This window comes from Epinephelus fuscoguttatus, linkage group LG23 (genome assembly GCF_011397635.1).
Source record: "Epinephelus fuscoguttatus linkage group LG23, E.fuscoguttatus.final_Chr_v1".
Classification (NCBI taxonomy): domain Eukaryota; kingdom Metazoa; phylum Chordata; class Actinopteri; order Perciformes; family Serranidae; genus Epinephelus; species Epinephelus fuscoguttatus.
In genome coordinates this window covers 17,033,801-17,060,155 of record NC_064774.1, presented here as the reverse complement: position 1 = coordinate 17,060,155, position 26,355 = coordinate 17,033,801, and the positions used below count along the sequence as shown (strand labels likewise).

Below are 26,355 nucleotides of genomic sequence, written 5' to 3'. Positions count from 1 at the left end.
CTTGTTTACTTTCCTAACATTTAATTGAAATCTTGTTTTTTCTCAACCCTTTACCAAAATACTTTTGTTACCTAAACCAAACTATTTGTTGGAATCAGGATGTCCTGCACCAATACCATCCACAACAACACCTTTGTTCATGTGTGAGATTATCCATTTCTTACCACCGTGGATGATGTGTTTTGAGTGATAAGATAAAATCATTACTTTTTTTTTTAAATTCCCTCCAACAGGACGACCAAGCTAGTCAGACCACCACGCCATGGAGAACAACACCTACCTTTTTAGCAGCTTGCCCTACAATCGGGAATCAGCCCTCCTCATGACAGCAGGTGTTGAAGTAGACCCCAACATGTGTGCAGGACTTCTCCTGGGGTCCCTCTTCCTGGGGCTCATCAGCTACATCTGGGCCTTCTGGTCGCAGCGCAGCAGGCTCAAAGCTTTTAAGGAAGCCTTCATCTTGACCTTCTCAGCCCAGCAGGGGAGACTCAGGGGTGTTCAAAACATCCACAACTTGCTTCTCACTCTGCTCTTTATTGATATTATGAATGCAATCACAGTAGTCATTTTGGTGACTGGGTTCCTGGGGTCCACCTGCAACTCTGGAATGGTCTGTGTCTATGCTGTCTTTGTGTGGTTCATATCAAGATGCATAGGGGTGGCTTTACACTTCCTAAATGCTCTGGTGTGCCTCCTTTTCCTGTTAAACCCACAACTGGGAGCCAAATTGCGCTGTTTTCACACACTGGTGGTTCTGTTGATAATTGTGTTGATCCCTTTTTATGTATTTTACCGCCAGGTGGCAATATTTGGACTGGGAACTATCACCATTGGGTTGGCTGTGACCATCGTTGCAAAATGCACAGTGTCAGCTCCGTCCCTCTCTGCTGCTGCTAGGAGGAAACCGATTGTGCTTGTCGCCATGCTCCCATTCTTATTTGTCTACGCCCCCCCTTTTATTCTACAGTGCCTAATAATCAGTGCAATCAACCGCGGGGAGCCGACTGATGAGTATCTCACAATTTTTGTGAAGTCTCTTTTTTTCACAAGCTTTCATCTCCTAATGGATGGACTCCTGTGTTTTCTTATCCTGAAACTGCCCTCTGAAGAGGAAGAACAACTACTAGAGTGGCAGCTGCAACAGCAACACCAGAGTTTCGAAAACTTTGCTGTTTCCACAAATGTAATTACATAATGTACAAAATTGCATTTATGTCTAAACACCACGAAAATTGTCAAGATTTTGCATCACACCATTTGCAAACAATAGATAATAAGGTGAAGGGAAATGGCCCACTTCAAAATTCATCCACCTTTGTTGGTCTGCCCTCTAGTTGGTGGTTCAAACCCACCAGCTGGTCAGGGTCCTGCATGTTCTCCCCATGTCAGTGTGGGTTTTCTCTGGGTACTCCAGCTTCCTCCCACAGTCCAAAAACATGCATGTTAGGTTAATTGGTGACTCTAAATTGCCCGCAGGTGTGAATATGAGTGGTTGTCTGTCTCTGTATGTCAGCCCTGTGATAGTCTGGCAACCTGTCCAGGGTGTACCCTGCCTCTCACCCAGTCACAGCTGGGATAGGCTCCTGCACACCTGCGACCCAGTACAGAAGTTACAGAGAATGAATGAATAGTACTCCACAGTATTATTATCGCTGTTTGGAAAAAACAGCCATTTCATAATGTCACATTGGATTCCATAGTAAGGTTGGGTAAGGTGCATTTAAAATTAATTCTTCATAGGAAAATTAAATTTATTGCAGTTAAATAACTTTGATTTTTAAGATCCATACTTACCCAATCACCTCCAATCTTTAATTACATTTTTGTCTGTTATAGTTTACCATTGGCCTAACCCCCTATACCATAAACCCAAAGATATAAAGTGTCTTTAAATTTTGGATTGGAAAAAAACAAGCATTTCAGAATGTCACCTTGCTTTCTAGGTAACTTTGAACATTTCCCTGTGTATTTAAAATGATTTCTTCACCAGGAAAACTGATTTTGGCAATAAATGAGCTGTTATTTAAAGAACTTTTTTTGTTATTCTTTCCTTTTTGATGGTCTATAACAAAGAAATGCCAACTAAATTTGATATTTCTTGGCATATCCAACCAGTTTTAATACGTTCCAGGTGTAATTTGGTAGCTTACCTTTATAGAGCAAAGGTCAGTGGATTTTAGGTCTGTCAGTAATATCTTAAACAAGCCATGCTAGTGGCTCTAATAATGGGCACAAACTGGACCATTTGTAAATTCATAGTGCTGCTGTAATGTACTCTTGGGTCATTCAGAACATACCACTTCTGGAGCAGCAGAGCAAACTCTGGGTGCTTTTTTTAAGGGGAGACAGAGCAGCAGAGCACCAAGTGGAATGAATGTGCAGCCACACTGCCCGCGTGAACAGCGCTGCTAAGGTGCGGCGTGCTAGCTGTGGAACACCTTGAGAATTGTCATGCCTATTTTGTCCAGGTGATGTGCACAGTTTTAACAAAAACAGAAAATAAAAATGGTGTTTTGATAATCGTATATATATATATTTATTTGTTAAAAAGTTTTTTTTAATTTCTTTTTATTTTAAGGACAGATAATGTGTTCATAGCAAAGGCAGCAATCTGTATCCAACATAGAGGCAAGATAAAGTCCAGCTGGGACAAATACAGTGAAAAAGAAAGAAGCACACAATACAAAAAAAAGGATAAAATAAAAAAGTACACATTGAAAGTTATAGAAGTATTCAACAGAGGAAATGAAGAATAAAACAAAACAAAAAGACACCTTGGTAACACCATGTATAGGACCTAGCCACCTAACGTCAAACCCATAGATGTGAGTCAATTCAATTCTGCTGGATTGTAGACCATTTAATGAGAAACTGTTTCCAGATTTTCAGGAAGGTGTTTTCCTTGTTGGCAGGTTTATATTAAAGGCCTTTGATAATCTTAATGACATCATATGACCTTCGCTATAATTCCAATGTCTTTAGTTGTCACAGACATGAAAAAACGTATGTAAATATTTGTTTTACCTCAACTTTTCCTGTTTCTTTTTAAATATAAAAGAGAGGTAGCGGTCATGCACTGCTCACACAGGCAGTGTGGCCCAGGATCCCACAGTTTTCCTATATCATCCTGCTGATGCTCCAAGCCATAAGGCAGCTTGTAAAACGTAGTTATGGATTCTTTACCCAGTTGGTGGTGCATCCTGCTTCATCGTCCATCCCCTCCACCTTCTGATGACAAAGTCAGCTCATGTATTACATCACTGTAGAAATGTTGATATTATACGCATGAAACGTGCATGTAACACATTCATGGCTTGCAGAAATGTACAATGCCGATGTTTTCTTAATGACTTGCAGTGCCGTTTTTGAAGTGAATGTGTGAAAGTGTCGTATCCCTTTAAAAACTGAAAAAAGTCATGTTTACAAACACGATGATAGAAGGGTTAAATGTGGGTCAGGTAACATATTAAATGAAATAAAGCCTTAGTTTCCCCCTCATAATGTGTCAGCAGATTATCCTTCAACAAAACAATAAACAAGTATAAATTTTTCACATCTGTCAAATCATATGATCCTTTACAATCCCAAAGGATACTAAAGTTAAATGGCAAAATACAACACTATGGGATAAAAAAAAAGGTAAATTAAATTTTTATCTTTTCCTATCCCAGCATTTGTAAGCACCTGCACATACTTTCCTGACCGGGACTGAGGACAGGCACACAAACTGAGCAACGCATTTGTGACAGAGCGAAAGAAAGAGTGACAGAAAGAGGGGGAGAAACGGCGGAAGTTGAACTATTGCATGCAGTGTTTCCTTGAGATATTACTAACTTAATAAGAACTCTGCTTTGTCACTTTTTGAGAAACGCACATATTTGGGATTAGTAAATCCATTTTATGAAAGCTGCAGGCAGTTCATTTCTGTGAACGTCAGACCCGGCACGCAGGAGTGACATGGCATATCCTCCATGGAGTGGCGTACTGTGACCCCTAATGTGCATGGAGATGGCTTCAGGCCTGGAGCCTCGTAGAACATGAGGTTTGGGGCAGATTAGACCATGTATGCTGGACCTACAAACCACTTCCTGTTTGGTGGTGAAACATGGAAATTTGACACCTGACCACGGTCACATGATTTGACGTAAACTCAAGCTTTAAAGGGATAGTGCACCCAGAAATGAAAATTCAGCCATTATCTACTCACCCTCATGCTGAGGAACGCTCTGGTGAAGTTTTAGAGTCCTCACATCCCTTGCGGAGATCGGAGGGTGGAGCAGCTAGCACACCTAATGGCTGACGGCGCCCCAGGCTAACGTCCAAGAACACAAAATTGAAACCACAAATTATCTCCAACATGCTCATCTGTAGTGATCCAAGTGTGCTGAAGCTGTGACATAAAAAGTTGTTTCAAAAAAACGTCATATGAACTCTGTTTTTAGCCTCACTGTAGCCTGTAGCTCTGACTGCTTCTCTGTGCTCCGCGCTCACGTGTGCGCGCTCAGGGTGATCGGTGATGCATGGTCTCTGAAGAGCAGCAGTCTCGTCAGTACTGATGTCCAGATTCTCAAGTGTAGGCATCGCCAATTCCCAGTCTGAGCGGCAAAGACTTTCCTCATCCGTTGGCACTGCTTTGCATTTGAAACAACTACACCACCAGGTTTCCAGTGCTCGACTCCAGTATTCTGCAGCTGGCTGAGGGTTAGGCTCATGAGCTGCAACGGCTGCTTCGTCCAGTATCCTGAGTTCCGTCCGTATACTCGGGCTCAAACAAATACGGCTCAACAAAGAAATGCTGTTCCTCCTCAATTTCAGAGTCTTCAGACATGTTGGGCTGTCCTTTGCTAAAAGACCGTAGTGCAAATTATCTTTTAGCTACTGTGGTTACGTTGTCTCCCCCTGCAGTGCACGTGTCACGTGATGTAAACACGGGTGAGCAAAGCTCATGCTTTCGCTGGTCTTGCGCAGGTGCGCACACGTGAGCGCGGAGCACAGAGAAGCAGTCAGAGCTACAGGCTACAGTGAGGCTAAAAACAGAGTTCATATGATGTTTTTCGAAACAATTTTTTATGTCGCGGCTGCAGCACACTTGGATCACTACGGATGAGCATGTTGGAGATAATTTGTGGTTTCACTTTTGTGTTCTTGGACGTTAGCCTGGGGCGCCGTCAGCCGTTAGGTGTGCTAGCCGCTCCACCCGCCGATCTCCCCAGGGGATGTGAGGACTCTAAAACTTCACCAGAGCCTTCCTCGGCATGAGGGTGAGTAGATAATGGCTGAATTTTCATTTTTGAGTGCACTATCCCTTTAAGGAACTTTTGTTGTCAGAAGTCCTTAGATGGTACGGACAAAATTTGAAGTCAGTCAGATCAAATCTGTAGGAGGAGTCTGTTAAAGTACGACCCTGGAAATGGCCAAAAATGCACAAAATTGTACATAAAATTCAAAATGGCTGACTTCCTCTTGGGTTTAGGGTATGGCTCTGAGAGAGTATTTTGTACGTCTTGGGATGTTACAGGTAAAAGCAGCTTTGGGGGCTGTTTCGTAGAAGTTTTGTGGGGGGCGCTACTCATCCAAATTTTTTCAAATCAGAATATGCGACCCCTAAAATTAAAATTTTTCCACTGCTTCTGATATGTGTGCAATTTATTTGAGTATGATAAATCCCTCCCCAAAGCAATTTATTTCCAGGGAGAAGATGAAGGTGAAGAATTCCATCAATTTTAAGAGGCCCTTCATAACTGGCTGTGGTCATTACTCGGGCCCTGATAAAATTATTTCCGTCTCAATTGTTTTGGGGGGTTGCTTCCATGCAAGAAAAAAAATACTAGATATCCTCAATACTGTAACACATTTCTTTCTCTCCTCACATTTTCTGAATTGATTAATATTCTGCAGGCCAGATGGAAAGCTTTGGCTGGCCGGATGTGGCCTGCAGGCCGCCAGTTGACAATCACTGTTGTAAAGGTTTTAACTCCACCAAAAGAGTACTGGTGTTGTGTGATGATACAAGGAAATAAAAAGGCTTGGGCTTGACGCACTACTTTTACAAGGTGCTGTACTGCTATAAATATGCAGCCCAAAGAAACAAAGTCAGTCACTCAACAGCTTTCTGCTGGCAAAAAGAACTCAACACCTGAATCAGGTAAAAACCAATCTTCGTGCTCATTATACCTTTAAGAAATATAGATGATTGATACTACTGGCAAGTAATAATAAGTAGCCTCAGTGTTTTCTGGTGTTCACATTTTACACATCAGTCTGAACATTAACAGCTAGAAAAACTTGACCGCAACAGGAATACCAGAATTGGATGAAGCATCAACTTCACAATAAAAAACCAAGAAGGCAAAATTATAAAACAAATCTCCCTGTGATTGTAGAAAGAGATAATTTTAGTCTATTTTTATCTGACAAAAATTCATGACATTTTATTTAATCTTTATATTAATCTAGTGAGGCTAATTTATGTATCACATATTAGAATCACGGTGACAGGTTGTATTAAATTTAATTTAGACAATTTTTTTCTAGGGCGGCACGGTGGTGTGGTGGTTAGCACTCTCGCCTCACAGCAAGAGGGTTGCCGGTTCGATCCCTTCTGTGTGGAGTTTGCATGTTCTCCCCGTGTCAGCGTGGGTTCTCTCCGGGCACTCCGGCTTCCTCCCACAGTCCAAAGACATGCAGATTTGGGGACTAGGTTAATTGGTGACTCTAAATTGTCCGTAGGTGTGAATGTGAGCGTGAATGGTTGTTTGTCTCTATGTGTCAGCCCTGCGATAGTCTGGCGACCTGTCCAGGGTGTACTCTGCCTCTCGCCCGATGTAGCTGGGATAGGCTCCAGCCCCCCCGTGACCCTCAAGAGGATGAAGCGGTTAGAAGATGAATGAATGAATTTTTTTCTACAAATACAAATAATTTCTGCACACTCACAAACAGCAGTGTTTGACAGGTTTAAGGGGTGGTTTACGAGCACACATGTACTGACCATCTTCTGAAAAGCTCAACATCTCTATTTATTAGTGATGGCCAAATGAAGCCTCATGAACCACTTTCTTTATTTTCTGACCCCACCACATGGCGCTCTTGGTTTAAAGATAAAGGACTGGCAATGCAGTGTGCTTTCAAACCTTTGTTGAACACACAGCGCATCTGGTGGCTTCAGAAAATAAAGACAGTGGTTCATGAGGCCTCATTTGGCCATCACTAGTTACAACTACTTTGCAGCAGTAAATGCAGTGTTATTTTTAATCCACTTAGTAATTTGTTGAGTAATTTGTTTCCCCCCACGATGTCTACTTGCAACTTGTAACTAAAGCATTGTATGGTTATATTTAGGCACTCAAGGGAAGTTCAGGTAAAGGAAACACTGTGGTCTTGGTTCAGTGTTGGAACGACCTGCAGTGAGTTGAAGTGCGACACATGATGTGTTCACTTTCCTGACACTGGATCGAAACCACGTTCTTTTCCGACCTTTAACAAAAGCACTTTTGCTGCCTAAATCAAACTATCCCTGGGACTTAGGATGTCCTGTGCTCCTGTGCCGCCATGACCACCTTTCTACGCCATGTGTGAATACAGCTCAGCCAGCAGCTTGGTTTCTTACCAAGACATAATAATGAAAACAAATAAACAGGGTTGGTATAGACGATGTTCTGTGATAAAATTTAATCAAGACTTTTGTCTCTCTTCAATCAGGACAACAAAACTAGTCAGACCACCACATCATGGAGAGTATCACCCATCTTTTCAGCAGCTTGCCCCACAGTCGAGAATCAGCCCTGCATGTGACAGCAAGTGTTGAAGGGAACCCTAATCTGGCTGGGGGACTTCTCCTGGGATACGTCCTCATGGGGCTTGCCACTTACATCTGGGTCTTCTGGTCGCAGCGCAGCAGGCTTGAAGGTCTCAGATTAACCCTCTCGTGCCAGGCTCACGACCTCAAGAAAGTTCAAAAAATCCAAGGCAATCTTCTCCCTCTGCTCTTTATGGACTTCGTGAACGCAGTCACAGCAATCATTATAGCGATTGGGCTCCTCACGTCCACCTGCAACTCTGAATTACACTGTGAATATGTCGTCATTGCGTGGTATCTGTCGAGAAGCTTTGGATTTCTTTTACATCTCCTAAACACCTGGGTGTGCCTCATTTTCCTGTGCCACCCAGGACGGGATGTCAATCAGCGGGGCATTTACTTACCCCTTATTACATTAGGGTTTATGTTTATCCCTGGTTTTATATTACGACCCGCTGGGACAATGACGGGGTTGCAAATAATGATCGTTGCTTTTGCTCTGCCACTCCCTGTAAAGTGTGTAATATCAACCGCCGCGTCACCTTCTAATGCCATTTGGAAGAAACTGATTGTGCTTGTCGCCATGCTCACATTTTTAATTGTCTTCACTCCCACTTTTATTCTTCAGTGGCTAACCATCACCATGCCTGTAGAGCAACATTTAATGAATGCTCTGTTTTACACAAACTTTCAACTCTTGTTGGACGGTCTCCTTTGTTATTGTTTCCTGAAGTTGCCTTCTGAAGATCAACAACAACAACAGGAGCACCAGCGACAACGCATGACTTTTGAAAACCAAATCTATAACGTGTCTTCAAATGTAAATGTGCCAACGCTTAATATGTCTCGTTTTGCATCACAACAGTTGTCAACTGTTGGGGGCGGCAGTAGCTCAGTCTGAGGAGACTTGGCTTGGGAACCAGAAGGTTGCTGGTTCAAATCCCTGAACGGTCTAGAAATGGCATGTGGGCTGGCAGCTGGAGAGGTGCCACTTCACACTCTGGGCACTGCTGAGATGTTATTGCTGACCCTCTGCCATCATTGCATGTCTGTGTGGACTGACAAATAAAGAAACTACATTTAATTTCATTAACTTAAATGACTGATAATTTGGTGAAGGAGAATGGGTCATAATTCATTAGTCATCCACCCTCGCTATTCTTGTCTTCAACGACAAACAATCTGTAAATGTAAAAATTAGCATCGCTTTCACTTTACTTATGTGTCTCTGGATTTTACTGTCAGTGGTTGGAAAAAATAAACCATTTGTCACCTTTGTTTCCTTGTAACACTGAACACACTTTGATTTGAAAGAACTGAGAATAAAATTGTTTTTTTTTTCAAGTTTATTAGATTATTCAGTTAAGCTCTTAAATACAACCATAATTCATCTTTAAAGTGTGTACTGTGATCTACAACAAAGAAACGTCAGCCAAATAAAATCAGCTGATCTTCTTTTTTAAAGCTTATTTTCTAACCAGATTTTATACGTGCAGGTGGTGATGCTAGCTTGTGACCATCTTTATAGAGCTAAACTGAGGTTATAACCACGTGCTGTAAGGAACTGTTTGCTGTTTTAAAGGTGTGTGTGTGTGTGTGTGTGTGTGTGTGTGTGTGTGTGTGTGTGTTGTTTTGTTTTCAATTTTTTATTTCTAATCTATGGAAGCATATTGTTGCCACATCAGGAAAAACATAATGGATTAATATTACGTTAAAGCGTGAAAAGTTTATTGTTCTAACAAGAGGTTTTTCACGTTATAACAGTATAGTTTCATGTTATCCGTGTTTTGGGCCATGTTGATGCCTGTTCATTACAAATAGCCAAGTGTTAAATCACAACCAGAGTATATTGGTGCACATCCTCCCGAGACCAAATATTGCATTATAATGTGGAACTTTTAATGCCCTAACAATATAGATGATCAGGTTTTAATGTCAAACTTTTCACATTCTTACAATATAAATTATCACGTTATAAACATATAAAATTTTGAAAAAGGGAGAAAGAAGTTCAAAAATTACAGGTTGAGGATCTGGTTAGTGTGATACAATACACTTCAGTTTAAGTACATGTTGTGTATATATTTGAGAAACTTTGACAGATTTGGACATTGCAGAGCGTCACTTATTGTATATCCCCAGGTCTTAAAAATGATTTAACATGTCTTCCTTGTTTTGCGCCACCTCCTCCTCTCTAATAAATACCAAACAGTCCCTAACGAGGTAGGAAAATCTGTCACATGCAGTCATCACCCTGGGAATGTTAACTAGTCACGTCTCTGCGTTCATCTTTAATCACATGTCAGGATGAGTTTTGATAGTGACTGTGATAGCTTCAGAGTAGGTCAAGAGGGTGGTCTGTTGGTTATAAAATACAGCAAAGGTCTCATGATTTGTCGAAGACCATAAAACCTTTATTATCATATCACTTACCGTAGTGACTGCAGCCATGTCAGCAGCTCTGTCAGGCTAGAGCAGTGCTTTGAGCTAAATGCTAATGTTAGCTTGCTAACATGCTGATGTTTGGCAGGTTTACTGTGTTCACCACCTAAGTGTGTCTAATGAGCGCTTAGCATAAAGAACAGATCCAGTAATGACCCCTGACAAGTACCTGATTCCTTAACAGCTTGAAGGACTTTGGCTTGTCTATAAAAATGCCTGTCTGCTGCTTTAAAATGTTGTATAATATTCGCAGGGAACATCTGAATCAAAATCATAAAAAGCAATTTCTGTCTGTCTGTGTTGTTGGCCTTGTGTTCCTGGTCTAGGGGAACCTAAATATAATATGCACTGTGACTCCCAACTCCCAACCTGTATCTTTTAGAATTGATTTTAAAGTTCTTTTACTTGTTTATAAAGCTTTAAATGACCTTGCCCCTCCTGACATCAGAGATTCTCTATCATTTTATGTTCCAGTCTTCACTGCTTTACTTTAAAATATTCCTCATGTGTCCTATAAAAGTTCTGGTGAGAACGCTTTCTGTTGTTATGCCCCTAAACTGAGGAATTCACTGCCTCAAACGAGGGATTTCAAGCATCTCCGAGTCTTGTTCACGAGTGAGGTTAGAATGGAGTGTGAGATAGATCGGCAGTTTGGTGTGGTGTCTGTAGTGATGCAGGCGCTGTGCAGGTCCATCATGGTGAAGACGGAGCTGAGCCGGAAGTCGAAGCTCTCCATTAACTGGCCCATCTATGTCCCAACCCTCACCTGTGGTCATAAGCTCTGGGTAGTCGCAGATACAAGCTGCCGAAATGAGTTTCCACCGTGGGGTGGCTGGGCTCAGCCTTAGAGATAGGGTAAGGAGTTTGGACATCTGGAGGGAGCTCTGAGTAGAGCCCCTGCTTCTTCATGTCAAAAGGGGTCAATTGAGGTGGTTCGGGCATGTCCCACTGGTAGGAGGCCCCGGGGCAGACCCAGAACACGCTGGAGGGATTATATATCTCATCTGGCCTGGGAACGCCTTGGGGTCCCTCAGGAGGAGCTGGAAAGTGTCACTGGGGAGAGGGACATCTGGGGTGCTTTGCTTGGCCTGCTGCCCCTGCGACCCGGCCTCGGATGAATGGATGAAAATGGATGGATATTTGAATGGTGAACTCTCTCTCTATTTTTTAACGTAAATTAAAGACCTGTCTTTTTAATCTGGCTTTTAATGTGGAGTAACATTACAGACTTGATTTTTAAGTTTTAACCATTGGTTTATACCTTATATCTCTCCTGTGAATGTTTATTGTATTTTATTTATTTCTTTTCTCTCTTTGTATTCTATGGAGTTTTAATCATCCTTTTTGTTCTGATTTGGTTGGTTTTTTAATATTTTATTGTCTTGTGTCTGTGTCATTCCAATTTTGCCATGCGAAGCACTTTGGGCTGCATGTTAGTATGAAAGGTGCTATAAAAATAAAGCTAAGTTGACTTGAGAAAAGAATATTTACATGTGCACATACATATGAGAAATGTGAAAAATCTTTGGTGATTCGACTCCATTGTGATGTCATCTATTCCAGGAGGGTGGTAAAGACGTAGTAGATTAGGGATCTCTCCATATGGAGTCTAGACACTGGTGGTGGTGATGAGATGAGTAGTGATGGCCAAATGAGGCCTCATGAACCGCTGTCTTTATTTTCTGAAGCCACCAGATGGCGCTGTCTGTTCAACAAAGGTTTGAAAGCACACTTCATTGCAAGTCCTTCAGCCTTTATCTTTAAACCAAGTGTGCCATCTGGTGGGGTCAGAAAATAAAGAAAGTGGTTCATGAGGCTTCATTTGGCCATCACTAGAGATGAGGTGAAGTTGAAGCTGAGGATCTGGATGTGAAGAGGAGTGGGCTCTGATGAGCTTGTCCTTGGCTCTGGATAAGATGACCGGAGGTGAATGGGACAGGAGCTGACAGGAGCAGAGAGGAGAACAGATTTAAAGTTTGGCAGTAGCGACATGAACGACCAAAGGAGATCTCCCCACTCACTATTATGGAGTTCTGTGTAGAGGACTACATCCTCCTGAGACCCCATGTCCTCATATGAGGACATCACCTTTTCGGTTTAGTTGGCCTCATACTTCATTCTACTTAACTTAGACCTGTTGTCCTCATTCATGGACACTTTTTGTGCCATCTAGTGGTAGTAAGAGCTCATTACACTAATCCATGTAAAAACAAGGGAAAACCCAGTTTCCCTCATCTCAGGGTTAACTAACTCAGAGGTTTCTCTAAACATGCTTTCTTAAACAGGGCCTAGTTTTTGGAGGACAATGGAGCTTTTATGGCACAGAGATGAATAAGATCAATCAGGCTTTACCGCAGAGATAATACTTGTTAGTTGGATAAATTGTCTATTATTGTTGGTTTTTGGCTGTTCGAGGGAATTCATCGACTGTAACAAAAATATAGACCAGCCTTGTCCTTTAATCCAACATTCAGGGGTTCCCATATCCTGGTGAATATTTTTGTAATTCTTAAAATCTGACTGTGGTAATAAAATGTGAAAAGGGGAAGGACCTGTGTGTACGACAAACAAGCAGCTCACCTGTTCTTTTCAAAACAAAGTTGTAGTTTTGACTTGCCCCCCCCCCCCGCGCGTTCAGACAAACAATAACCGACAGTAACCAAATGTCCTGTCCAGACCTCATGTACACATTGCAGTGGTCTACTGCAAACCAAAGTGAACAGAGGAACGTCTCTCTTACACACAAACACACACTCATTTGTGTTTCTGTATTTGGGATGGGTTACAAACACTGAACCAAAAACTGAATCGCAACACTTCTGTTTTCACAGGTTTAAAGTAAAGATCTGAGACTTTTTTATGCACTTGATAGATGTATTTATTTTTTTTGTTTGTTTAATATTCCCAAGCGACCTTGACATTAGCAGCAGGTGTGCCTCTGGATGGTCACAATAAAAGGTCGCTCTTCAATGTGCTGTTTGACTTTTTTTTTTTTAAAACTACATTTATTGGAGTTTCACATGACTAGCGCTACAGAAATGCAAGTTTTGGTCACAGACATCCCAAAGAATCAGTCAGTATCTGGTGTGACACAATCTGCCTCTTGCAGTGTGACACATCTCCTTCCCATCGAGTCAGGTTGTCGAATGTTGGCCCTCTCCTTTTCAATCGCTGTGTGAAGTTGCTGGATGTTGACCTGGAACACACTGTCGCACAGGTGAACCTGAGCATCCCAAATGCTCAGTGGGTGACATGTGGTGAGTGTGCATACCATGCAGGAACTGGGATGTTTTCAGCTTTGAGGAATTGTGTACAGATTGGTTGTTTGATCCCTGCACGTCAGAGTGTCTTTGGGCAAGATACTGACTACCACATTGTTCCCAATGGCTTACTGAGTAGTAGCTGGCACCTTGTATGGTAGCTTTGGCCACCAATATATGAATGTAAGTCATTCATTCATTTTGCGTAACTGCTTATCCTGTTAGGAGTCACGAGAGGGCTGGAGCCTATCCCAGCTGACATTGGGCGAGAGGCGGGGTGCACCCTGGACAGGTCACCAGACTATCACAGGGCTGACACATAGAGACAGACAACCATTCACACTCACATTCACACCTACGGACAATTTAGAGTCACCAATTAACCTGCATGTCTTTGGACTGTGGGAGGAAGCTGGAGTACCTGGAGAAAACCCACGCTGACACGGGGAGAACATGCAAACTCCGCACACCTCACCCCGAGATTCAAACCAGGAACCCTCTTGCTGTGAGGCAACAATGCTAACCACTGCACCACCGTGCGGCTGGGTGAATGTAATATGTAGTATTAGAGTGCTTTGAGTAGTTACAGCAGAAAAGTGCTCTACGAGCGCAAGTCCATTATCCACAAAAAGGAGAAGTGTTTACAAACACAAGTGTTGCATTTAAATCACGTCTACATGCCTAATCCCAAACTTAACCTGAATATATTCTAACCTATTCTAAAACTAAGTCCTTTGAAGCAGTGGGGACCGGCTGAAACATCCTCACTCTCAAGGTGAAAACCTCACAGTAGTCCTCACAAAGATACAAGTGCACACACACCAGCTGTCAGGTCTACAAACATCCCGTCTGTGATTGTCTAAAACTCAACAGAGGTTTTCGCTAAGATGCAAATGCACTAACAAAAATACACAACCACTTACTTGTGGTCACGGACCATTTGGTATCCAAACTCAACGACAGGGAAGGAGGTGTGTGAGTAAATATTATTCCAAGTGAAGACACAACAAGAGCAGGTAGGACCATATTTACAGAAATACCTTCATCAGTTTGTATACCTCTCGTTGCTGCAGATCATGGAGGGAGGCTGGATGAAACTGCTCTTCTTTGGTTTGTACTCTTCTTTCATCAACTTCAATGAAAAATATGTGCAACATTTAAATTATTTGTTTAAAACATCCACACATTTGTATTCTTGTCCATGTTTTTGTATTCTGACTGTATATTTTTACTTCTAATTCACAGGGACAGTTTTTATTATTGTGGGGGTCACACACCAGACAGGTAAGAAAATATGTCTGCATATCTGTGAAGTAGTTTTTATAAGATTTTCACTTCACAATAGCATAAAACAAAGCTGAAAATCATCACATCTGAGGATCTCAAATCAGGGAACACTGAAGAAATGACCAAACCTCTTCATTAATTAGAATTGTTCAAATTTCCATCACTTGGCTATTCTCACTTCTGGGCCGCACAGAATTGTAAGGGTGTATGTTTTGTTCAAGAAGAGACACAATGAAGTAAGAAAAAAAAATTAAATGTGCTGTTTCCATGAAAATGTGATAATATATAATAAAAACCAGTAATGTTATCCAAACTTCTGATTTGTACCATTTCACACATGGTGGTCACCACAGTTTACAGCTATTTAAAAGCCATTTTTTTGTATAGGCATTGGTTTTGATGCTATAGTTGCATTTAAATCTTTACTGTCCCGCTTAACTGTTTGGTAGAGCTTATTTTAGTCTGTATATCTTAATAAAAATTGTGTCACATTGAACTCAACCTGACTGAGCTATCTCTACTATTTGGTTTAGGCATGTTATTCTTAAAGAATCCACTAGATGTCGCTGTGTCTTTGAAGCGTAAAGGCCTTTGCACACTGAGTCTGTTTTTTTTGTCTGAAATTGTCGAACATCTAAAAATAAATACGACTTCCCATTGTGTTAATCACATTTGCACGCTGAGTCCGAAACTTTAATCAGTCATTGCAATTTCGACATACTGAGAGAAGCCTTTAGATGCGTTGGACCAAGAATCTGCGAAGACAATGCGGTGACGGGACACAGCCGCGACAAGACAGTAGAACAGGTCGCACAGAATCCTTTTATAACTCAGATAGCTCACGTTCAACAGGTCAGACGGTAATATTCAGGTGGATGATGATGAAGAGGAGGAGGATGCTGAGGACAGTGATGGCCAAATGAGGCCTCATGAACCACTGTCTTTATTTTCTGAAGCCACCAGATGGCGCTGTCTGTTCAACAAAGGTATGAAAGCACACTTCATTGCCAGTCCTTCAGCCTTTATCTTTAAACCAAGAGCGCCATCTGGTGGGGTCAGAAAATAAAGAAAGTGGTTCATGAGGCTTCATTTGGCCATCACGAGTTGAGGACAGAGAGGGAGGACAACTCCGCCCCTTCATGCAGCTGTGGTGCCAAATGAAAAACAGGGAGGGAGTGGTGACAGCCAGATAGGTAACTCCAGAGAGGCAAAAGAGGGAATGTTTCTTTCATTGTGTCACATATTTCGAATTTTCACAACGAATACGACAATAAAACGCATCGGAATCAGTGTGCAAGGTTTCTGTGCGTGATAATTTTTTGGGATGACAGATTAAAAAATGCATCCGAAAAAACAAATTCAGTGTGCAAAGGCCTTAAGTCTTCTCAGTTCGCCTTCTTCAGGAAGTTAGTAACAAAAAAAGTCACTCCAGACGTGAGGGCTCTGTGTGGTGCGATTCTCCAAGGTAGACATATTTTTCAAGATATTCTAGTTTTAGAGGTCTTACTAAGCAGATTTTGGTAACTAACAACGGTCAAATCATTTTTTAAAAACATGCCCTACTGAACAATTGGTTTGGCCCTTTATGGTAAGGGTAGTGAAGCTAAGATAATAAATTCATAATTTCTGTAAAATAAAAAAGGAAGAATATTCCCTTTTGTTAATATCATAAATTCAGCGTTATTCCAGTATATATATTTGATGAAAATAAATAATTAAATAAATAAATATATGTGATTTCTTCACTATTTCTGAGATGTTTTTAAAATCCTCTAAGATGAATATATAGAATCAATATGTGCAAATAATAGTGGTATATATATTGGGTTTGTTAAAAAAAATAGATTTTTGTTATTGTTGCTCCATGGAAATAAGAAATAAAAACAAAATCCGCTGATTTTTTTCTTCATGAGGACATTAAAGGGTTAAGCCACTACTGCAGACCCTAGCAACACTGCCACCCACTGGCCAGGTGGTAAGTGCAACACAGATCTGTAAAACAAAGATGGCCGACAGAGTGCAAGACACGTTGTGCAGCTCTGGACTGTCTTGTGAACCCTTCTTTAACAGGAAACCCTGGCAGGTAAATTAAATTTAGTAACATCAAGTAACATCTAAGAAGTAAAACAGTTGTTAGAATTTCCAAGTATTGATTATATGTTGGGAGGAAATTACAGATAATCATCTGTCCACAAACTGGACATCACCCAGCACTGGCTATATTTTTAACTACAATTAATACTGTTACTGCAGCTGTGTTGTGCTTAAACAATAGTTTAACAATATTTTTTGTAATTTTACGGAAAATTAAATAAACCACTTAAGAAAAAAGAATCTTGATTGAGGTAGTCATAATTCATGCATGAAAGGGTTAAAATATTTTTTTGTTATCTTTATAGATACCTGATATTCTCTGATAAACATTTGATTTTATGTTTGAATCTTTTCTTTTAAGCAAAATGTGCTTTATTATCTTATTTTTTAACAACACTTAGTTTTAGTGTCTTTCTGGAACAATATTAACTGTATATTAAAATTAAGATTTCTTTTTATTGACCCAAAAAAACATAGTTTGCAAAAACATTTTTCAGCCCAAACCATAAATTAATAAATAAGTTAAAAATACACCCTTGTACATAGATAATAGAAATAGAAAACAATGGCAACCTGAATATAATTATGTCTGTATACACTATGCACTGAAGTAAAAATGTTTGATTTGTAGTTAAAGGATTAGTTCTAATTTTTTGAAGTGGGGTTGTATAAGGTAGTTATCCACTGTCAGCGTATTACAAACAGTAGATGTCAGTCAGTACACTCCCAGTTTGGAGAAGAAAACTATAGTCTGACCCGAAAGTTAGGCAATGTACTGCTGTGGATGGGGGCCACAGCAAAATGTATTTTAGCCATCTAAAAAAAGTCCCACCTAAAAAATGCAACATCAGTTAAAGCGGACGCTATATTGAGAGTATTTTGAACGCTTTACCTCTCCGTCAGACAGCGTGTCATGACGGGGAAGCCGTTAACGTCTCCAGTTCCTCATCTGTGCTAACATAGTGATGGCCAAATGAAGCCTCATGAACCACTTTCTTTATTTTCTGGCCCCACCAGATGGCGCTCTTGGTTTAAAGATAAAGGCTGAAGGACTGGCAATGAAGTGTGCTTTCAAACCTTTGTTGAACGCACAGCGCCATCATGTGGCTTCAGAAAATAAAGACAGCGGTTCATGAGGCCTCATTTGGCCATCACTATGCTAACATCACAGCCACCAGACTCCACTGACAAAAACAGTAATTTTAGCTTGCTAACACAGGAGCTGCTGGCCGACTGCTGCTTCTATCAGTTAGTTAGTTTGTGTTATTGTGTGACTTTGGTGAATCTGAACTAACCTTTTAAAATGCCAAAGTAATAACACATTAAGACAAACACACTCATGATGGAGGCAGAAGTGGAGCAGCACCTCCTGTTCTCAGCAATGTTAAATCACTGGTTTTGTAAATGGAGTCTGGCTTTAAAGAGAGTGATGGTTTCATTTTCCAGTCGGAAATCAATGTCTGACATTGAAGCAGTGAATAAAATCTAAATATTGTTTTTTTTATGTGGCTAAAATGTGTTTTGTTGCTGACCCATCCACAACGGTACATTGCTTAGTTTCCGTGTCTCCAGTCTGCTTCTCCAAACTGTAGACGTGCTGAGTGACATCTGCTGTATGTAAAATACTGTCTATGGATAAGAACCCTGTACAATCCCACTTCAAAGAATTCAAACTATCCCTTTAAGGTGCTAAAACTAGCAAACTTTTAAGATTTGACAGATGATTGAAACCAAGGGAACAAAATTTTCAGTTGTATTCAGTTGTTACGTCATGACTGCCCATACAGGCTACGCATACTACATCCAGGAGTACATCCTTTTCACTGACTTGAAGCTGAGCTGGATGAAAGCCCAGAGCTACTGCAGAGCGGTGCACACTGACCTGGCCACTGTATCTAATGATGAGGACATCAGCAGGATCAACGACATGAACTATAACATGTCCTTCTGGATCGGTCTGTACGATGACGTCAACAGCTGGAGATGGTCTCTGTTGAACGAACATTTCTACACAGAAGAGGGGCAGGACTACAGGCAGTGGCAGGAAGGTCAGCCAGACAACGCAGGAGCGGTCGAGCGCTGCGTCTCCATGATGGAAGACGGCTTCTGGAGGGACAACGACTGTGTGCAAGTCAAGATGCCTCTCATCTGTTTCAGAGGTGGGACGTTGCTGACAGTGTTAATGTGAGGCAATGTTCATGTTTGTCTGACAGTGACCTCTAGTGGCAGGGACAAATTACAGCGCTTGTCTGTCAGGAGCAATTCTTTTGAGGAACAAACTCGATTTAGAATTGTGAATTGTGATATTAAACATATTAGTAGTTGTTAATATTGAGTAGAAAAAAATGACTACTACTACAGTAAACTGCTGACTTTCTCTCTACAGTAATGTACATAGAAACTAGTTATGATGATAGTCCCAGTGTAGTCAGACGAGATAAACAGTCTAACAACCCAGCTGCTAGAGTAAATGTTAGGGCTGTATGTTTCTTCAAAAGACCGGATATGTCAAGTTTGTATGTTTCATATTTAACTGATATGTTGAACCTTTACATTTCAGTTTCAATTTTATGTTGTGACACCACAGGCGACTAAAATGTGGTTAGATTTTGGCACAAAAACTACTCGGTTAGGGTTAGGAAAATATGTTTCTGCTTAAAATATCTGGTTCGCTACAAACATGGCTGGAAATGTCCCAACGGTTTGTTAAAAATACCCGGCATGGTTGCAACGAAAACGGCTTGAAATATCCAGATGTCTTGTAGAAAATATCCGGTTTTGCAGCCATACCAAGCTGGAAATGTCTTGACGTCTCATTAAAAATACCCAATTTGGTTGCCACAAACATGGCTGGACAACTGGGTCTCACTCCAAAGTAGTCAATATCTAGCGCTTGGGCAGTGACTTGTGCCATCAGACTCTGAATAGCCAAGTAGCCAGTGGCCAGTTGCTGTTATGGTTTAATGACTCAGCAGCATCAGGGAAACGCGGTAGGACAAGAAGGAAAGTTAGGGCGGCGAAAGTCCGAGTAGGGCGGGCAGGATGGATGGTGGATGGGTCTGACTTTCAACTGGGATAGCGGTGTTTGCATCCTGTAAGATTATAAAGCCAAACCCTGTTGTTTTTTCCTAAACCCAACCATACGCATAAATTGTTGGAGGAAAAATAACATCAATTTGTGGTGTTGTACCGTCGTAGTGCGTTTATTTTGAAAGAGACTGTATGTGAACGTTAAATTTCCTGTGAAAACTGAAGTGTATTTTGAAAGAAGACAATGCATGTAACAGGCAGAACTTAACATTGGTCCATGACCAAATGCCGATATGTGACGAGGTCGGAGTGAGAATGTGTTGGGCTGGAAATGTCCTGATGTTTTGTTAAGATTATCTGGATTTGTTGGCGCAAACACAGCTAGAAATATCCCAACATCTGTTAAAAATACCCAGTTTTGCACCACAAACATGGCTGAAAATGTCCGTACGTCTCTTTAAATTGAATTGCTTTTATTGTTTGTTGGTCTTGAACAGTGATCTGCAGTTTGGCACCTGTCTCACCTCAGTATGATGCCATCCACCATCCCTGCTCCTGATGAGAAACTCAGCTCATGTGTCTGTAATCTGAATGACGCCACTGTAGAAATGTGCATATGATATGTATGAAATACACAAAGGTAGCATATCCGTAGTTTGTAGAAATGTACAATGGCAACAATTTATTCTAGCGACTGGGCTGTGTTACGTATTTGTAGTGATGGCCAAATGAAGCCTCATGAACCACTTTCTTTATTTTCTGACCCCACCAGATGGCGCTCTTAGTTTAAAGATAAAGGCCGAAGGACTGGCAATGAAGTGTGCTTTCCATCCTTTGTTGAACAGACAGCGCCATCTGGTGGCTTCAGAAAATAAAGACAGTAGTTCATGAGGCCTCATTTGGCCATCACTACATGTTTGTATCAGTTTGTTACCAAGTTAAATCAAGCATAATCAGTGTGTAGCGCCTATATAATTATCTTAATCAATTGTGTTTGTGTTAATAATGGATTTTATTTTGATATTAATGTGAAAGTGGTACAACAACAACAACAACAACAACAACAGTAGTTGTAGTGTCATATAACTGCACTCACCAACATGCTGCTCTGATATTGCCCTATTAGTAGCTATAGCATTTTCATTTGCTGATTATTTTTACTGCCAATGAAACTTGACACTTCCTATGGATTTTTTCACATTAAAAGTCTTCCAAAAAAGGGACTGCCCACAGAGTATTGTTACTCTGTGCTTGTGACAGCTGCAAAAATACTTTCCAAATATGTTTGTTAAATTTGCGTCAAGAGATTTTTAAAACATGAGTTTAATTGACCAACACCAACGGCACACTCTCAGCTGACATGTATTAAATGAGTACAGATTTTGCATCTATCTTTAAAACATGATTTTTAATATTCTCCTGTAGACGATACAGACGATCAGTATGTGCTGGTGACCGAGGAGCAGAGTTGGTTCGAGGCTCAGAGCTACTGCAGGCAGTACCACACAGATCTGGTCAGTGTGAGGAGTCAGAGTGAGAACCAGGAGGTGCTGAGCAGACTGCAGGGCAACCAAACTGTGCAGGAGGCCTGGATCGGCCTGCACAGAGACGCCTGGAAGTGGTCGGACGGCAGCCGCTCCCTGTTCAGACAGTGGTGGGACCTTCAGCCCGATAATGAGAACAGCTCCCAAGCGTGTGTTGCCATGCAAAGCGGGAGATGGGACGACTGGAACTGTGACACCAAATTTAACTTCCTCTGCCAAAGTAAGCCCAAACACTACATACATGTTATTTATCTTTTATATTTAGTTTACGAGATGTACGAAAATAACCTAAAAATATACCTATCACAATTTTCTAGAGTCTGTGGTGACATCCTTAAATGTCTTGTTTGGTTCAACAAAAAGATTTTTAGTTTACAGTGAAATGCTAATTCAAAGAAAAGCAGCAAAGTCTCTTATTTGGGAAACTGGAAAATTCATCTCTCTCCAGCTCTTTCTTTCACTTTCTTTGTAAACTTTTCTCTCTCTGACAGATATAACCGTAGTGACTATGACTCCGCTGCCTGAACCCACCACCATCAACCCAGGTATATCACATGATCCCAAATGAAACCTCAGCTTGCCTTAAGTACAAAAAATACAGTGTTATCAGCAAAATGTAGTTTTATTTATTACGTTTTGGTCAATTTACATCCTCTTAAAGTATCTGTATTTGCCACTGACAGGCTCCGGTTGTTATTCTAAGTGTAAGGATCCCTACAGAGGTAGACTTTTTTTTTTTTTAAAGATCCTTTTTGTTTAACCAGGAACAGCCCTGAAATAGCTATTGCCAAACACACCAGACTCCATTTAAATAAACAGTAATTTTAGTGTGTATAGAGTCAGCATATTTTCACATCTAACTGGGTGAATTAAGGGTGTATTTCAACCAAACCAGCTGGTGATTGGTGGAACAGTGGAGAGACGAACAAAGATAGTTTTTGCGAGTTTTATTTTGCTTAGTGTCAACTTTGAATTAAATGTGTTTTATGATGATAAAATTACTGTTTATTTAAATGGAGTCTGGTGGGCTTGGCCTCAGTGGTTTCCAGACTGTTTCTGGTTAAACAAAAAACAATCTTACTCTTTAACAAGAACGTCTGTAGCTGTGTCTCTGTTCAGGGGTTGCAGCCTTCAAAGGGTATGGCCTTTGCGGTCGACGTCGGTCACGTCCTTGGAAGACCGCATCAGCCAAACTGACCGGGCTCCGAAATGGGATAGTCTGGTCTGCTTAGGATTTCCTGGTTGCATCACCAGTTGTTCTCACTCAGAGTTGTTGGTGTTCCTGTTACCTAGCAACCAGCTGCACTTGACGAAAGAAGGACTAAGCTAGTAATTTAGTTAGCCCTAAATCATCTACCAGAGATTGTTATTATTGTATATACTATATTTTTATTTAATACTTGAGGAGATGATTCACTGCTGGAGACACTGCCGTTTGATGGAGGACCATTTTCAGGTGAACTTATTAAATTAAGACTGGTTAAGCTGTGTGCTTTTAGCTTATAGTAATGGTAACAACAGTTAAAGGAGCTATATGTAAGAAATCTAAAGCAAATTGTCGTTAAATAATCCTAATATGTCACAGAGACTAAGGAATAATGTTCATATAACATACTGATCTCACCGACAACAATAGTACAGCCAGAATATTTGCATTTAAAAATTTTTTTTACAGTCTGCAAATCATGTTTATGTTTTGAATTTGTGTTTTGGCCTATTGCGCCACCCACCGCCGTCTACCAGTCACGCAGTCAGTAGAGTCTCAGCATCCAGGTTGCCAGTAGTGACGACTGAGCTACAATGGCTGACGGTGCAACTAAACCCAAACGACCTCGTTATGATTCCCAAAAAACGCCAAGACAAAACTTGAGGCAAAGCGATGGTCTATACAGGAGATGCTTTTGAACGGTGGAGACAGTTGAAAACGGAGAAGAATTTGAAATTGGATGTCGAAGTGGCTACTCTTCTCCTCGACAGGTAAGCTTTAGCTAAAGTTGGCTAACTAGCATCATAGCTAGATGGGGATGGACATTTTGAATACTTTCAACTGTTACTCATTTTCCATCATACATTGTAGCCCAATGGGCAGGTGGGTCATCGACCCGACTGATTTTTGTGAGAAACAAATGTTAGCAGCACGGCAAGCAGCATTAGCAGTGTCCTGGTACATAGCATTGGCAGCCCTCCTCCTCTGCTGTATCCCGGCAGCACCGTTAGCAGCAGAGAAGCTGGTGTCGGGCGGACACGACTCGCAGCAATATTTTGAATTTGAGTGCAGTAACCGCTTTGGCCACATTCTTACATACGACGCCTTTAACCATTAGCTAGTTAACAACTGTTAACTTAACATATAATCATCACAGATGCGCCATGCATCTTGGGATAGGCTGGGCCACAAAGGATTCATCCGCTGCGTCCTCCAAATTCTGGGAAAGAAGGCTACATTTCTCAGCCACATTTAAAGGAGCCTTCGAAATGGGACGGCCTTGGTCGCGCCTATGTGATGCAGTCGGTCTTCAAATGCAGCCATCGAAAGCTGCAGCCCCTGAATTGAGACATAGCTTATCTCTGTAGTGATGGCCTTTCTATAGTGATGGCCAAATGAAGCCTCATGAACCACTTTCTTTATTTTCTGACCCCACCAGATGGCGCTCTTGGTTTAAAGATAAAGGCTGAAGGACTGGCAATGAAGTGTGCTTTCAAACCTTTGTTGAACAGACAGCGCCATCTGGTGGCTTCAGAAAATAAAGACAGTGGTTCATGAGGGCTCATTTGGCCATCACTACTTTTCTGTAATCTTGTCAGACACTTAGAATAATGATCTGAGCCTGTCAGTGGCAAAAACAAGCACTTTAAATGGATGTAAATTGCCAGTGCTTGATTGCCCCCAGGGATTTAATTGCAGCGTTTATTGCTGCTGGTGACTGCAGCGCTCTCGCTCAATACTGGACTATTTTCAAAAACCGTTGTTCCCATCAGTCACTTCGACACAGAAACACAAGAAATAGGTTGACAAACACCAAAGTTACCCTTTAAGCATCAATAAATGTTTCATTAACTGTTAGTAATGGTTAATAAAATGATGTCACTTTTTCCCCAGCTGGGCAGAGAAGGACCACAGTGAAGATGAAGTTAATGACTGACTCTGACCTCACAGATCCAACCATCAGACAGAAAGTCTTGCAGCAGGTACAGTAAGCAGCTGTGTTTGGGTTGCTTTGAGATAACTGTATTGATCCACTCATAGCACCATGTCTGGTTTTTTTTTTTCAGTTTGAGGCAGCTCTGAACTTTCAAGGCTTCACTGATATCAAGTTGCACTGGAGGACTATAAAGTCAGAGCCACAACCAACGGAGGCAGGTAATGACTGAAAAATAAACTGACCTAATAAATTACCAGTACAGGCACGCTGGCATTTACAGCTGATTAGATGCAGATACATTTTAGGATTGTTTTCTCAGTTTGAAAAGGTCCTGATTCACCTGATGTGTCTTTTACCAACAGATGTTTGTGGAGAGGATATAAAGTAAAACCTCACTGACACTTTTAACCCTCACATCAAACTAGTGGGAGGACTTGAGCACGACATTTGGAGGATAATTCCTAAACAATCTGCAATTGTTGTTTTGTTGATTTGTTTGAAGTATCTACCTCAAAAAATTCCCTGAAATGGAACGTGTGTCTGAAGCAGTATCCTGACAGCAGTACATATTAGTTTAGTTTTTTTTGTCATAAAGTCTTGAGAAAATCTCTGAAAAGAAAATTATATAGGAACAGAATTCTGCAGTAAATTGTGTTGTAATCAATAAAGAAATAAAAATAATGAATATAAAACATTGAGAAATATATATTTTTTCAATTAAAATGACTGGTCAGTGAGCCAGTGTGTGTTGGTTTGCACGTGTCAAAGTGCTCACCCATTCATTTGCGTGAAATTATTTTGACATACGCGTGCAAATTTGCTTAATCAAATGAATGAACCAAATAGTAGCCCCGAAGCAGCAAAGTCAGTGTCAAGGACATCCAGCTGAGAAAATCCTACCTGCTCAGCCTTAAAGTTAAGGATCTGTCAGTTTGAATGATCGGTAACACTTTACTTGAAGGTATCTATGTAAGAGTGACATGACACTGTCATAACTATGACATGACACTGTCATGAACCTGTCATGAACATTATGTACATGTCATAAACGTTTATGACTGCTGTCATTAAGTGTCATTTGGTTTTTGTAATGACAAGCTGACATTGTTTGGGTTGTCTTGATTATGACAAGTTGACATTAATCAAAGTGACATTACCAGAAGTTGTCTTTGTCATGACAAGTTAACATTAAAAAGAAATGCACCTCTTTTTGTGTTTATGACAAGTTGACATAATGATTGATACAAAGACATTTTCTGGTAATGTCATCCTGGTTAATGTCAACTTGTCATGACAAAAACCGAATGACACTTCATGACAGTTTGACCGATCTGCATGAAACTGGGTGAACATAATCTAGGGACCAATATCTAAAGTTCCCTCTTGGCAAAAGTTGGAAAACTTACTAAAACTGAGCTTCTATAAGGCAATGAATATTGTGGAGGGCGTGGCTCATCACATAAAGGTGTATAACATCTCAAGGGTTTCACCGATCACCACGTAACTTTGTAGGCATATGACCACACATAATCTGAGGGGACCCCTCCATTACTGACCCCATCAAACAAAATGGGGGCGCTAGAGAGCTCATTTCTTATCTAGGCCTAACCGCCATATCGATTTTTACTAAACTTGGTAGATATGTAGAACAGGATGCCTCAAGGTGACTGGAGAAATTTAACTCTAATTGGCAACTGGGTGGCGCTATAACAACAGAAAAATGCTTAAAAATGGCTAAAATGCGACCAATCGCTGTGGCT

General features: G+C 41.0%; 1 protein-coding gene across 1 annotated transcript; it reads left to right on the top strand.

Annotated features, from left to right (window-relative positions):
- Positions 1 to 262: 262 nt before the first annotated feature.
- LOC125884332 (uncharacterized) lies at positions 263 to 25,123 on the top strand. The gene is made up of 8 exons (XM_049569228.1): positions 263 to 610; positions 13,347 to 13,494; positions 18,666 to 19,037; positions 21,334 to 21,672; positions 21,944 to 21,997; positions 24,553 to 24,641; positions 24,726 to 24,813; positions 24,958 to 25,123. The coding sequence occupies exons 1-8, from the start codon at positions 263 to 265 to the stop codon at positions 24,981 to 24,983; spliced, it is 1,464 nt and encodes a 487-aa protein (XP_049425185.1). The 3' UTR covers positions 24,984 to 25,123.
- The last annotated feature ends 1,232 nt before the right edge of the window (positions 25,124 to 26,355 follow it).